Here is a 12,544-nt window from a genome sequence, read left to right as displayed (position 1 = left end):
GTTTGCTTTCTTACACAGCCAAGGACCACCTGTCTACAAGTGGCACTGCCCACAGTGGGCCTGACCTCCTGTATCAATCGACTGAATCAACCATCAAGAAACTGTCCCACCAATGTGCCCGCAGGCCACTCTGATAGAGGCAATTGTTCAACTGAGTTTCCTTATTCCCACACAATTTAGCACACATATATACAAATTGGTGATGCTGATTTTCATAGCCAAAATGGCCAAATATCATAATTTTTAATGTCTAATTAAAATAAAAGTCACTAACAAGATTTTCTATAATTGTTTTCTTTTTCCTACTGATGCCAAACATTTCCTCTTAGGGCACAATTAATTTTTGCTAACTGCATTTCACGTGATCAAAAGCCATGTGTGGGCGGTGGCAACCACATTAGACAGGCTAGAAGGAAAAATTAATACCATGTAAATCCTGCTATTCACCAGCTGACTCTAAGTAAACAACTAAAAACACAGAAATAAATACAAAAGAGTTCTTAACTTACCTACATAATTCTGGGCTATCCCATTTCAAATTCCCTCTTAAAAAAAAATTCTTGCCCTATTGTCGAAGCAAACTTGGGTAAGGGCTAATAAAAGATAATAAGCTTTTTGTTTGTTTCTTTGTTTTCTCTTTTCCCTAAAGGTTCTCAGATGATTGTAATACTTCTTTTTACTTTCCTCTTGTCTGCCTGATTCGTTGCCTAATTTTGACAAAATTTCTACCATTTACCAATTTCTACTGTATAACTAACTATATTTGCTTAGTCATATCTGATTTCAAAGAGCTTGGTCATGTCCAGGTATGATATCAGTGAAGGGGTAAGCCAAAACTGAAAATACAATTACTGCTTCTTGTGTGTTGTAAGGCACAGTAACCCAGGAAGAAATGCAAGACCATGAGTCAGAGACCTTGGGCTCCAGGCTTGGTCTCTGACTCCTTCCTGCCAACTCTATCTGCTGGAGGGTGGATGCTCAAGATACTCCTTGTGTCTAAAATATGTCATCATTGTGACGGCTTGTGCAAAAATTATGTGCAAACCCTGTGGTTTCCTGTGATTTCTAAGGTTTTTACATTTATTTTTTGACAACAGCAGTAAAAGACCTACTCATTCTAACATGGAGAAAAATGACTTCATACCCATGAGTCTCGAAGTGATAAGCTCCCAGATGCTGCAAAGTACAGTGAAGAATGAATGAGTCGAGGACAGCTGAGCCCACAGCTATCCTTTCCTAGAAAAGCCCACAGCCCTAACTCATCATTTGAACCAGCAGCGCAAGCTTACATTACCCAAAACTTCTCCAACATGGTTCTTCCCACTTCCCCCATCTGTTGCAAATGGACCAATTAGACATTTCTCTCAATTATTTTCCACCTAAAGTTAAAGTAGCTAAAACCCAAATTACCATAGCCTTTCGAGACTTTGATCTGCTCAGTTTTACCACATTTCTGATGAATGGTATTGTTTGTCAACGACCTATGTCCCTGGTTCCTTAGAACCTTTATGAAGAACTAATAAAGGTACTCAGAATCAGTACAATATAGAAAACAAGATCAGTGTTCTCATTCCTCTCGAAGTGTAAAATAAAAGATGATTGCCAGGCATACAAAGAAAAACATGGAGAGAGAAGAGGATGCTTTCTGCAGCAGTGACCACCCCAACCACAGGCTGGACCTGCACCGAGACCTCAGTGCAGTGGCAAACATTCTAGAAACATTTGCATTTTAGAACTTCCTTTTTCTTTCTTTTTTATGTCTCTTCTCCCTTCCCCATTTTTCTTAACATGGACTGGGCTGGCTCAGCCTCTAGAGAACCAGAGTACAGCTATAAATATCCACCAAGATAGTCTGCGGCCAAGTAGGCCTGCAGTGTACACATTCATTAAATGATGCTAAAAAGTTACTGATTCCTACTTTCTTTGCAATAAATCAGGTACAATAATTGAACAACAAATAGAAAATATTTGCATCCTTCAGAGGAGAAACTCTATAGAATTATTTACTCTTTAAAAAATGAAGAGAATGTTGAACATCAACTCTCTTCTCTGAAGACATGAGGTATTTCTGAAGTTTCTGGTGCCTGGGGGTGGGAGGCACAGGGAAAGCCATTTTTTCTCTCTGCACTATAAACTACATAGTGGTCAAGTACCTCTCTTCAGTAGAACATGTTCATCTGACACCTGGGGTTTGTGCGTGGTACAAGCTCAGCACCAGAACCTGGTATCCAAAGGGAGATAACAAACTTCAGTAGAGCCTTCCAGAAAAGAAGGTAGTATCTCCCATCGCCTGGGGAGTCACCATGAGCAGGTTCTGACATAAAATTCAAAGCATATGCATGAAGCCAAGAATTTTTAATTCCTAAAAGACCTGTTAGTTGCCTTCCTGTCCCTTCAAAGGTGCTTTGATAAGGAAAAGTGTCCAGGGCTGTTGATATGTGTAGAGAGTGGGATGAAAACCTTCCCGTTACTTTAAGTCCTACTGTCATGGAAAGTAAACTTGAAACCACTTAGACAACGATGCATCCTACACACATGCACACACACACACACACACACACACATTCATACTCACACAGACAGACACACACACAGAAACACACATATATACACACACAAACACACGAACACACACATATACACATACACACATATACACACAGAGAAATATACATATATACACACAAAAATACACATATACACATTCATACACACATGAACATACATACACTCACAAGCACACACACATACACAGATACACACAAACACACACATACACAGATACACACAAACACAGAGACAAAAGTTCACACATACACACACCCCTAAATCCTACCTGAAAATACAAGGGACTGTAGGTAGAAATGGTGCTTTCATATTCAATGAAGTATCAAAGCATTAGGCAACACCACAAAAGGGGAATCCAAATCTGAATCTAAGAATGCCCGGGGAAGCTCAGAAGACAGCTATACCTCCATCATATAGTAGTTGATTTCATTGTCTTGAGTGGCTATCAAACAACAGTCTCATGATGATAAGCAGCAGAAACAAGCCTTCTGAATGTCCAGAGGACACTTGCTTGTGCTATCTCATTATAATCAATTCACAAATTCGACTTTCTACCCTGAAAGTCTGGTTTTATTTTCAGCCTAAAGCTAAGTTTTTTATTCTGCAGTGCAAGTTTCTTTCCAACCAGACTCTTGTGTTAACTGCCTGATCATTTCACAGGCTCATTCCAGAACTGGCTTTCTAAGAGTTCAGTTAAGGTCAAGCTCCTGGACCAAAAGCCAGAGTCCACAAGGGCAATATGAGGAGAGAGAAGGGTGGAAGAAGTTAGGGAGAAACCCAGGGAGGATGAAAAGCAGAAGTAGACTAAGTTTCCTAAATAGTAAGGAAGTCCTTAGGGAGGAGTGTAGGATCTGAGATCACCTGGCTACCCTCCTGCCTATTTGCATTCCTGGTATAACACTCTCTTCTCAGCAAACAATAGAGAGAACTAACATGTTCAGCATCCTTGGCATCTTAACTTCCATTAAACTTAGAATTTTTTTTTTTATGACAAGAGTCTAGGTAAGAGGAAGAATGAGAATAATTTCTAAGCTCAGTGCAATTTAAGTCCAAAAGAATTTTGTTAGTTCCATAAGAAAAGTCTGGATGCATCCTTCTCATGACATGGGTATGCTGTATGCCCTGACCAGTAGTGTCCTAGGGATATTAGTAACTACAACCTGGAAGTTCATACAACGAACCTCACGGACAGTGCTTGCACATGTACCCGTTAACGTACACTACAGAAGCACCATACCCACTCATGATTTGAGCAGCATACTGACCATGGCATGTTAGAACATAGAGCCCCACTTCTGAGAGAATTAGTGCATTGATGTACATACACTCTACCACCTACCATCAGAGGATAATGGCTGTACACAATACTTTTAGTCTCTTGGGATCTCTTCTTTAATAGTTCTTTTATTAAATTTGGTACAATGTAGATGTGGTTGTTTAAATGAGATGTCCTCTATAAGTATAAGGTTGAATACTTGGTCTCTAGTGGTTGGTGATTTGGGGAGAATTAAGCCCAATATACTCCAGGCCTCCCTAACATTGCTGCCACGCCCACATCCACCCTCACCCAACTTCTCCATCACTCAGCTTCTTCAGGGATCCCCATCTCCACTCTTGAACACTGTACAAAATGATTAATTATAGATGGGCACTTAGAGCATTCTAAACACGTCATATACACAGTCCATAGACAGATTCTGAAATCCAAAGTTCCTATAAACCTGTTTCTAGAACTAGACACCAGGCCCAGCCCACATTCCACTACAGACCTTGTAATCAGCCAATCACACGTTTTCAATGATTCCACTCACACAACAGTGAGGACACTGGAAGTCACACAGTGATATGAATAGCAACCAGGAACGTTTCATTACTGGGTCAAACTGGATTAATACGTTGCTTTATTTAGGTTCTCTTTGAAAGGGAAAACCACACAACCTTTAACTCGTGGCTTTAATGACGGTGAGTTTGGCTTCTTCCCTTTGCCCCTTTGCCCCACAGACTCCATCTGCTTCTGAAATGAATGTGCTGCCAGGAGGCATGACCCCAAACACTTTCTAATCTAGGTCTCACCAACATAGGACCTACAGCAGGTCTGAAGGAAAACTGCAGAAAGAATTAGGCTTACATTACAGAGCAAACTCTAACACTCTGTCACACAGACTACAGTTTACAGGGTGCAACTGAATGTCAAAGCAAAACCTAGGTAGGAGATTATGCTTATATTACATTAAGATTACATTATGCTTAAATATGGTGTTTTTCACTGACCCTAGGAAGAGTGTAACCATCATACAATGGTATTGTTTTGGGGAAAATTCTCCATTGACTAGCTCTCTTCAGTTTAACACCCTAAGAACCATGTGATCCAAACACTACCAATCTGCAGCTTACAAAGACAAGTTTTTACAAACCTTCCTCCCAGATAGTGACTAAAACAGAGATTATTGATTACTTATTATTTATATACAAATATATAATGTTATATAATAATATATCATAATAAATATGTTATTTTGTAAATAACTAATTTTACTTAACTCATAAAGTTATTTATTTACTTCAAAATAATTTAAACTCCCCTTCCAAAAATTTAAGTTCCATATTTAAAACAATCTATTTTGAAGTCTATGTATTAAAAATCTATTTAAATTTATCCTGAAATTACACCATCATATCCACTGTATCCTGTATTGAATGGTTTGAACCAACAAACCCACTGTGTGTAAGATCATTCAATTAGACACACAGAAAGAGCTCTAGAACACCACGGGCAGTTTATATGATGCAACCTTACTGGAATATTTTGCAGCCTCCCTCAAGGTGCGTGGGGATCAGATTCATAAAATGTTGGTATCTGATCCAGATCAACAATCAAGTTCATGATTATATTTCATAGGAAACTCAAGATTTAGTTTTAGCACATTTTTCATGTCAAAACTCCAGATTGCATTAGCATAAATTTGAATAATAGCATAATTTAAAAAAATTTGGATAATTTCATTTCAGTGTAACAAAAGAATTTTAAAGAAATCAAATTCTAGTTGTTCTCAGGATAAGAAATCTAGTCTTTTACATAACTCTTTGTAGTATCTTAGAATGCATAAGTTCAATGAAACGCACAAATCAGGAGCTGTTAGCGGTGAGTTACTTACGCCATGATGCCTGAGAGGTGGAACATTTCAGCAGTGATATAGGACAAGTAGCTGTACAGGAAGACAAAGAGCGGCTCAATGACCCGGATGTTGTGGGTGAAACGGGTGGTGAACGCTGCTATGAAACCCAGGAGGATGCCAATCAGCACCCCTCCAATCCCCACGACGAAGAAGTTAGCGATGCCAGCAAACACATCTACGGTCTGGATAGTTTTCATTTGGCAGAAGGACTTGAACAAGTTGTACAGGACCTGGGGGAATGAGAAAGCACACTTGTCGATCCCTCCGGGGATGGAGACGTGTCACCGGTTAAAGTGTTTGTCACACAAGTATGAGGATCAATGTTTGAATTCCCAGCATCCTGGCAAATTCAGAGTTGGCATGGTGGCTTGCTTGTAATCTCAGGGGAAAGAGACGGGACCTCAGAAGCCAGCTGCCATTATCAAACTTTGAGTCCAGCTTTGAGATCTTACCTCAGTACAAAAGAGTGGAAAATGATGGAGGAAGACTCCCAGTGTTAACCTTGGGCCTCCACTTGCACACACATTTACACACGCACACACACACACACACCACATGCGCCCATGGGAATAGACCATATGCTACACATGAGAAAGAAAAAAATACTCCTCCTAGTTTTCCCTACGATCACCCTGGGTACAGACAAAATCATTGAAGGAGATTTGCTCAATATCAGGGGAAATCATTGTGTAGTTATTTGCCACGTAGAATCAAATTCTGGATCTCAATACACAAAAAACTGTTTTGGTGTCTTTTCAAATAAATATTTTGAGACGTGAAGAAGAGAATATTACAAAGTTATCACTCAAATTATTCCTAAAACATTATTTTTTCAACTACTCCCTGCAGGTATATTTTCAAATACTTGCTTCCCAGTACCCCGCTGAAGGATTCCTCCTTCCTGGAAACTCATCTTCACTTCATATCCCGTCTTCTTGATCCACTCACATACACAGCACATGCCTACTATCATGTAAAGTCCTGAGGATGTTTCTTAAAGAGGTCATCTATACATGGTATGTGATCATGTATAGTATAAACATGTTGTAGCTTCACACCCACTTTATGCCTCTTAAGTAATAGGACCATTCCTGTTTGGTTTTTTAGAAGTCTTGATTTTAATTAGACTTCAAGAGGGCTACTCTATGTTCAGTGGCCCATGTGTTTTCACCCATATGTGGAAGCCCCAGAGCTGTGAATCAATATCTTTTCACCCATGTGTGGCGGTCCCAGCGCTACATGGAGCAACATGTTGTCATCTGTGTGTGGAAGCCCCAGCGCTACATGGAAGGGAAAGGACTGACTTTGAAGCCTCATTGCTTTCGCCACTGAGACATCTTCAACTCACACCAGTCTTCTGTACTGATTTCACTGTGGAATTTAACATTGAGAATTTTTTTTAAAGCCAGTTGGGAGGGCATTGGAAACAAGGGCTGAGATGTGCCTTCATTTGGCTCTCAGAAAATGAAAATCAATCAAGTTTTGTTTTGTTTTGTTTTGTTTTAACAAATCAATGTCAGAAGTAATGTTGGAGTAAAAGTTTCCTGACCTGGATGAAGTCTTGAAGGTTTGACATGAGTTCATGCAGTAGCAGCCTCCTGGTAAGCAGCCATGTCCCAATGCTTGTGAACCCCTGGCCCTATCTCAGTCATTGACAAAGTCTACTACCTCATAGGCTTGACATAAATATGTTTCCTCCTTTCCTCTGGATTACAAGCTCCTTGGGTCATCCACCTTGTTAGGACTTCTGTCTTTCATGCTACTTGGTGGATGTACCAATTCCTACTTTCAGTCACAAGTTTGCTGCACAATTCCGGTACAGTAGCAACTCTGGGCCACCACTGCTTTCTCGGGAGATTAAGAACTGATACATGAATCTCTTGCCTCCAAACTGCCAAAGACAAAGGTAACAGCCACCAGTGTCTCAGAAGAAGTGGCTTTCCCCAGTGTTTTTGATGGTAAATTAGTTCAGTTTCTGTATAGATAGCCTCCCTCTGGCTCTACTTAGATGCTATAGGTCCGTCCTAGACTCTACCAGTCTGCACTAGAGAGCCCATATCTCCCTTAGTCTATTACCCTAACCATTGGAATTTTACATTTTCTATTCCCAAGACTCAGTGTCTTTGGTTGGTTGCCTAACTCTGATAAGTCTTAATACATAAATTTTGCCCTCCTTCTCATTCTTCCTTCCTTGCTTGCTTGCTTCCTTTCTTCCTTCCTTGCTGATTTACTGCTTTCCACAACACACCAAAAAGGCAGAGGCAGAATTTCCCCACTATTATATAAAGCACAACACATATCCCTATTCCTTCCTGTGCTTTTCTTTACTGTCAGTTTCCCTAAGAAGACAGTTCCCAGGCTTAGGGAACTGTCTTCCAAAAACATCATTACTGAAGCTTCCATTCTTCCTAAGGGCCTTTCACGATTCCTATAGCCTTTGGGAATTGTCCTTACCTCTGACCTGCAATACACAGAAGGTCTCGAAACCAGTTGCCACGTTGCCATTTTGTACTGGCTGCCTTTCAATTGAGTACCATGTTTACCCCAAACAAGATAAGAAACTTCTTCCTAGAGAGAGACAGACAGTCTTTTCCTCCTCTGTCCTTCCTCCATCTATCACACTGACAAGACTGCTTGGGGAGCGTGAATGTGCTGCATATGAAATAACTGTTGTCAGCAGAGTCATGAAATAACTGTCAGCAGAGTCGCACAGTCACGACCCTTCCAAACCTGTTTTCCTAGCTACTCAACCCATCCAATGTACCGAAGGGTACTCTGCTTCAGATATTGCTCTAAATATTGGAAGAGTGAAGCTCACTCACAAATACTTTACTTTGGGGCAATGGGCAAGAAGTCCAGTTTGACCAGTTTTACTGTCAAGATACCAGTGCCATGCCAGAGTGAATGGTAAGGTAGAAGCATAATCTATGATCGGAGAGCCTTTATAAGTTCTAACTTGCTTTATAGTGAATCTTTTGGAACTAATTATAACTACCCAGATAGTTCATTTCACTTAAGCTCTCTAATTTTATCTTAGATAATCTATACACAAAAGAGATTTGGAGTTTTAATTTACATATGAATACGTGTGTGTATTATAATGATGAGTGTGGGTGATACAAACATCTCAGGTGTTGGCCCAAAGTTGACATGTATTTTAAGAAATTAAAACTCCAATGACACCTCTGTAATAAATTACTAATAGGCCAATGTGATGGCTGAGTGCTCTCCAGCCTGTCATATGTTCTAAGGCTCATTTGTTGTGATTATTTACAGATGTGTGCATGTGACATTATGAACTAAACAATTTGAATTCAGATTTTAAATGTGCACTGCTTCAGTGAAGGTGTACATAGCAAATTATGCAAATACAGTTGTTTATTACAGAAACTAGCATGCAAATCACTTTATTATGAAACACAAAATATGATTACTTTATATCATGAATTACCAATAATTATGTGATTTTCAAGGTCTAGATTGAACATACAATGTTCCCTGTTTACCATCCTTAGGTGAAACTTCACTCACACCCCACAATAAGGTACCACCAAGATGCATCACTAACTTCTGTCTTCAAAGACAGCTGTCCTTTACCAAGCCTAGCTACAGGTAGACAACAAGAAAACACTCAAGGAAGTTCCATGAGTCTTAGAAAATTAGAACACTCAATGGCTGCATTGGGTTTGAGGCATGATGCTATACATTACTGGGGGAGAACAAATCAATTTGTCAGAGACCACATGGAAACAGTAGAATATGTTTGATATCTGGGAATTTGGACTGTCTTTGGATTTGAAAATGTATTCATAAAAATAACATAAAGGGTTAACTTACAAGTACCAGCTGAAAACAATTTCAATCTTTCAATTGTGATTCTAGTTTACTCTAGCCTTTGATAAGAGCATGGTGTGCTTGGTCTGTAACTTCTAGATTCAGTATTGCTTGGGCTTTGAGATACTTTGGTGCTACAGTTTCTTCTCTTTAACCTTTCTGGATGAGCTTATCATGATAAGGAAGGGGTTGGTTGATGTAACACAGCTTTGCTCTGTTTGACTGATGTCCCTCAATCTTCGACTCCGGGTGATGCTACACATTTGGCTCTAAGCATCATTATCCAGATTTTCACAGCTTTTCATATTTCCTGGTGATACAACTCTGGGATTGAGTCAAGGATCATCAGTAAAATGTCTCTACTTCTGTCCTCTGAAGGACTCTGGGGAGAAGACAAATAACTGCTTACACCATCAGTCTAGTTGTTCCTAACATGGATTCAGTTCAGTGTGATATGTAATCAATTCTGTGAGAGAAATAATATCAGGGAATTTATCTTTGCCATTATTTGGTAGCAAAACTGAGAGACTATTCTGATACTCCATGAGTGTATGTTTTGAGGGAGCCTGGAAGTATAGACATAATCTATCACAGAAAACCAATAGGTCCTGGTCATACACAAGACCTTCCACTTAAACACATACTTTCTTTGTCTGTCTCTTGCCTTCACTGGGGCAGCCATCCATCTCTATCCACAAAGCAGCTCATGGTTGTGCCTCCTTGAGAAGAAGTGCAGGAGCTATCTTGGCATCCCCCACTGCATTTACACACTTTGAATTGTGAGTTATCCAGTTTCCTCCTGAAATCTGACTCTGAAAAAACTCAGAGTGGACCACTGAGCTAACTGAACGAGTCATTTTTGGGGTGATAGAGACCCTATAAGCTTCTCTTTGTCTGAAAACAACCCAACTTTCCCTTAGAAGGAATATAGCAAGGAGCTCTTATTTCTTTATAAGTTTCCTTTCACATTAAATAGACTCACTCCCACAATTCCACATTCACAGGTCCATAATCTCCTCTAGCAAGGGTAAAATTTACATATAAATATAAGTCCCAGGAGAAAACCTGAAGCCTGAGGAAATTAGAATGAGTTATAAAATGTCTTCACTGTTATGGCAGTTCCTAGTTAAAATTTAATACCGAAAGTTAATGACCAATCACTGTTAATAAGTAATAGAATGTATGAATTGAGTTCGGTTATTTGAGTAAGTTAACTTGCTGTCTGAAAAAATATCCATCTGAGGAACTGTTCTAAAATTATATGACTTATTAACTATCAAATTATTTTCTCCATAATAAAGTCCAACTGAAGTTAGTGCACATCCTTTCAGATTACAAAAAAAAAACAACCTTTCCTTTACTTCAGGGATCTGCCTCTTCAATAAAATATCACTAAGAGAGAACCATGTGTGTTCCTATGCACATTATCAAATGAGTCATGAATGTGAAAGGCAAGAGCTAGTGGGGAGAGGACTGAGATTATGTGAAGCGAACGCACTTGAATCTGTCCACCTCAGTTCCATCTACGAAGTGGTAAGACTGCCTTCATAGGTTGTGTAAAGAGTTGCCAAGAGAGAGCTGTTCATTAGGAGTCAATGGTTGCCATTCCAGTCTCCCTCTGACACCACTGGTGCAAACTAACCAGTTTCTCTGTTCAGGATCATGTGACTGTAAGTACTGAAGGGAGAGCTCTCTGAAGGTCCAGGGATCAGGGTAGGACCTGCCTCATCCAACCTACACTTTGCCTGAGTTCAGAAGGCAAGGTGGAAGTGAATTCTGCTAAAGTTAATGGCAACTTTTGACTCTGTATGTGACAAGAAAGAATTAAAATTATATATATATATGTATATATATATACATATATATATAATTTTATATTATATATAATTATATTATGTATATTATATAATATAAAATTATATATATAATAGAAATATATATATGCCTATGGAAACATGATGAGAGCCAGAGGTGTTCTCTGGCTATGAGAATGTGATGAGGGTCAGGGGTGTGATGGTTTAGTAGAAGAAGAAAGAACACCTGAGAACAGATTTCTCTACGGCCATCAGCAGCAGACAAACTGTTCCCAGAGAGAAGATTCCCTAGTAAACATTAATTCACAAGTGTTGAACACTTTGTATACACTAATGGCCTCCCTTCTCACAGGGATCTGAGATATCTTAAATTATTACCAAAGACCGTTACTTTAAAAAACATCACAGTGCTAAGCCATCAGAGATACCATGACCACAATCATGTTTATGCTCTGTAACTTGGGGCTTGTGCTTTGTATTTCATAAAGGTGCTGGCTGTACATTCTTTGGGGGCCCCTTGAAAAATGAAAACAAGTAGCTAATTATACCCTAATAAATAAAATATTGGTAATTAATTAAAATGTATGTCAAGAGTTTCAAGATCACAACACAAGATCATTAATCAAAGTGAAGGGCTCTGATATTATGAAATATGTCCTCAATGTTCCCTCCCCTTCCCAGACATCCAGTCTGTAGACTTTTCTCAGTGGCCAGCGTCTTTGAATCATACTGATTGTTTGGTGGCTACAGATTTAGCAAGATTGAGATCTGCCCATGAAAAAGACCAAGGCAAAGTTCAACAGCTGACACTTTCATCCTCATCTTCCAACCACATGGAAGAGTACGGGTGGAAGGTGAACTTGATAACCTATGTCCAAGGATGTAATCAACCTATGGCCAATGATACTATCAATTATGCCTGTGTAAAAGTAACCCACACGGGCAGGTTCAGAGGGCTTTTGGATAGCTCGCGTGTAGAGAGTCGATGTGTTGAAGGAAGTGTGAAAGCTTCATGTCTTTTCCCTCATGTCTTGCCTGGTACACCCCTTCATCTGTATCTTTTGCAGCATTGATGCATTAAACCAATATATATGAGCTCTGTGAGTTACTCCAGCAAGGAGAAGGTGTGGGAACTCTATCATACAGCCCATT

The 12,544-nt window shown here is 39.5% G+C and overlaps 1 protein-coding gene across 1 annotated transcript in view; it reads right to left on the bottom strand.

Moving 5' to 3' along the window:
* Positions 1-12,544, bottom strand: part of Slc9a2 (solute carrier family 9 member A2) — an 83,257-nt gene that overhangs the window by 36,885 nt on the left and 33,828 nt on the right. Inside the window, exon 3 of the mRNA XM_028775470.1 lies at positions 5,724-5,974. Coding sequence (XP_028631303.1) covers positions 5,724-5,974 — 251 coding nt within the window. The remainder of the gene's footprint in view (positions 1-5,723; positions 5,975-12,544) is intronic.

Source organism: Grammomys surdaster, unplaced genomic scaffold (assembly GCF_004785775.1).
Source record: "Grammomys surdaster isolate TR1022 unplaced genomic scaffold, NIH_TR_1.0 255, whole genome shotgun sequence".
NCBI classification, from domain to species: domain Eukaryota; kingdom Metazoa; phylum Chordata; class Mammalia; order Rodentia; family Muridae; genus Grammomys; species Grammomys surdaster.
Note: the sequence above shows the minus strand (reverse complement) of the source record. Positions and strands in the feature narration are given on the sequence as shown.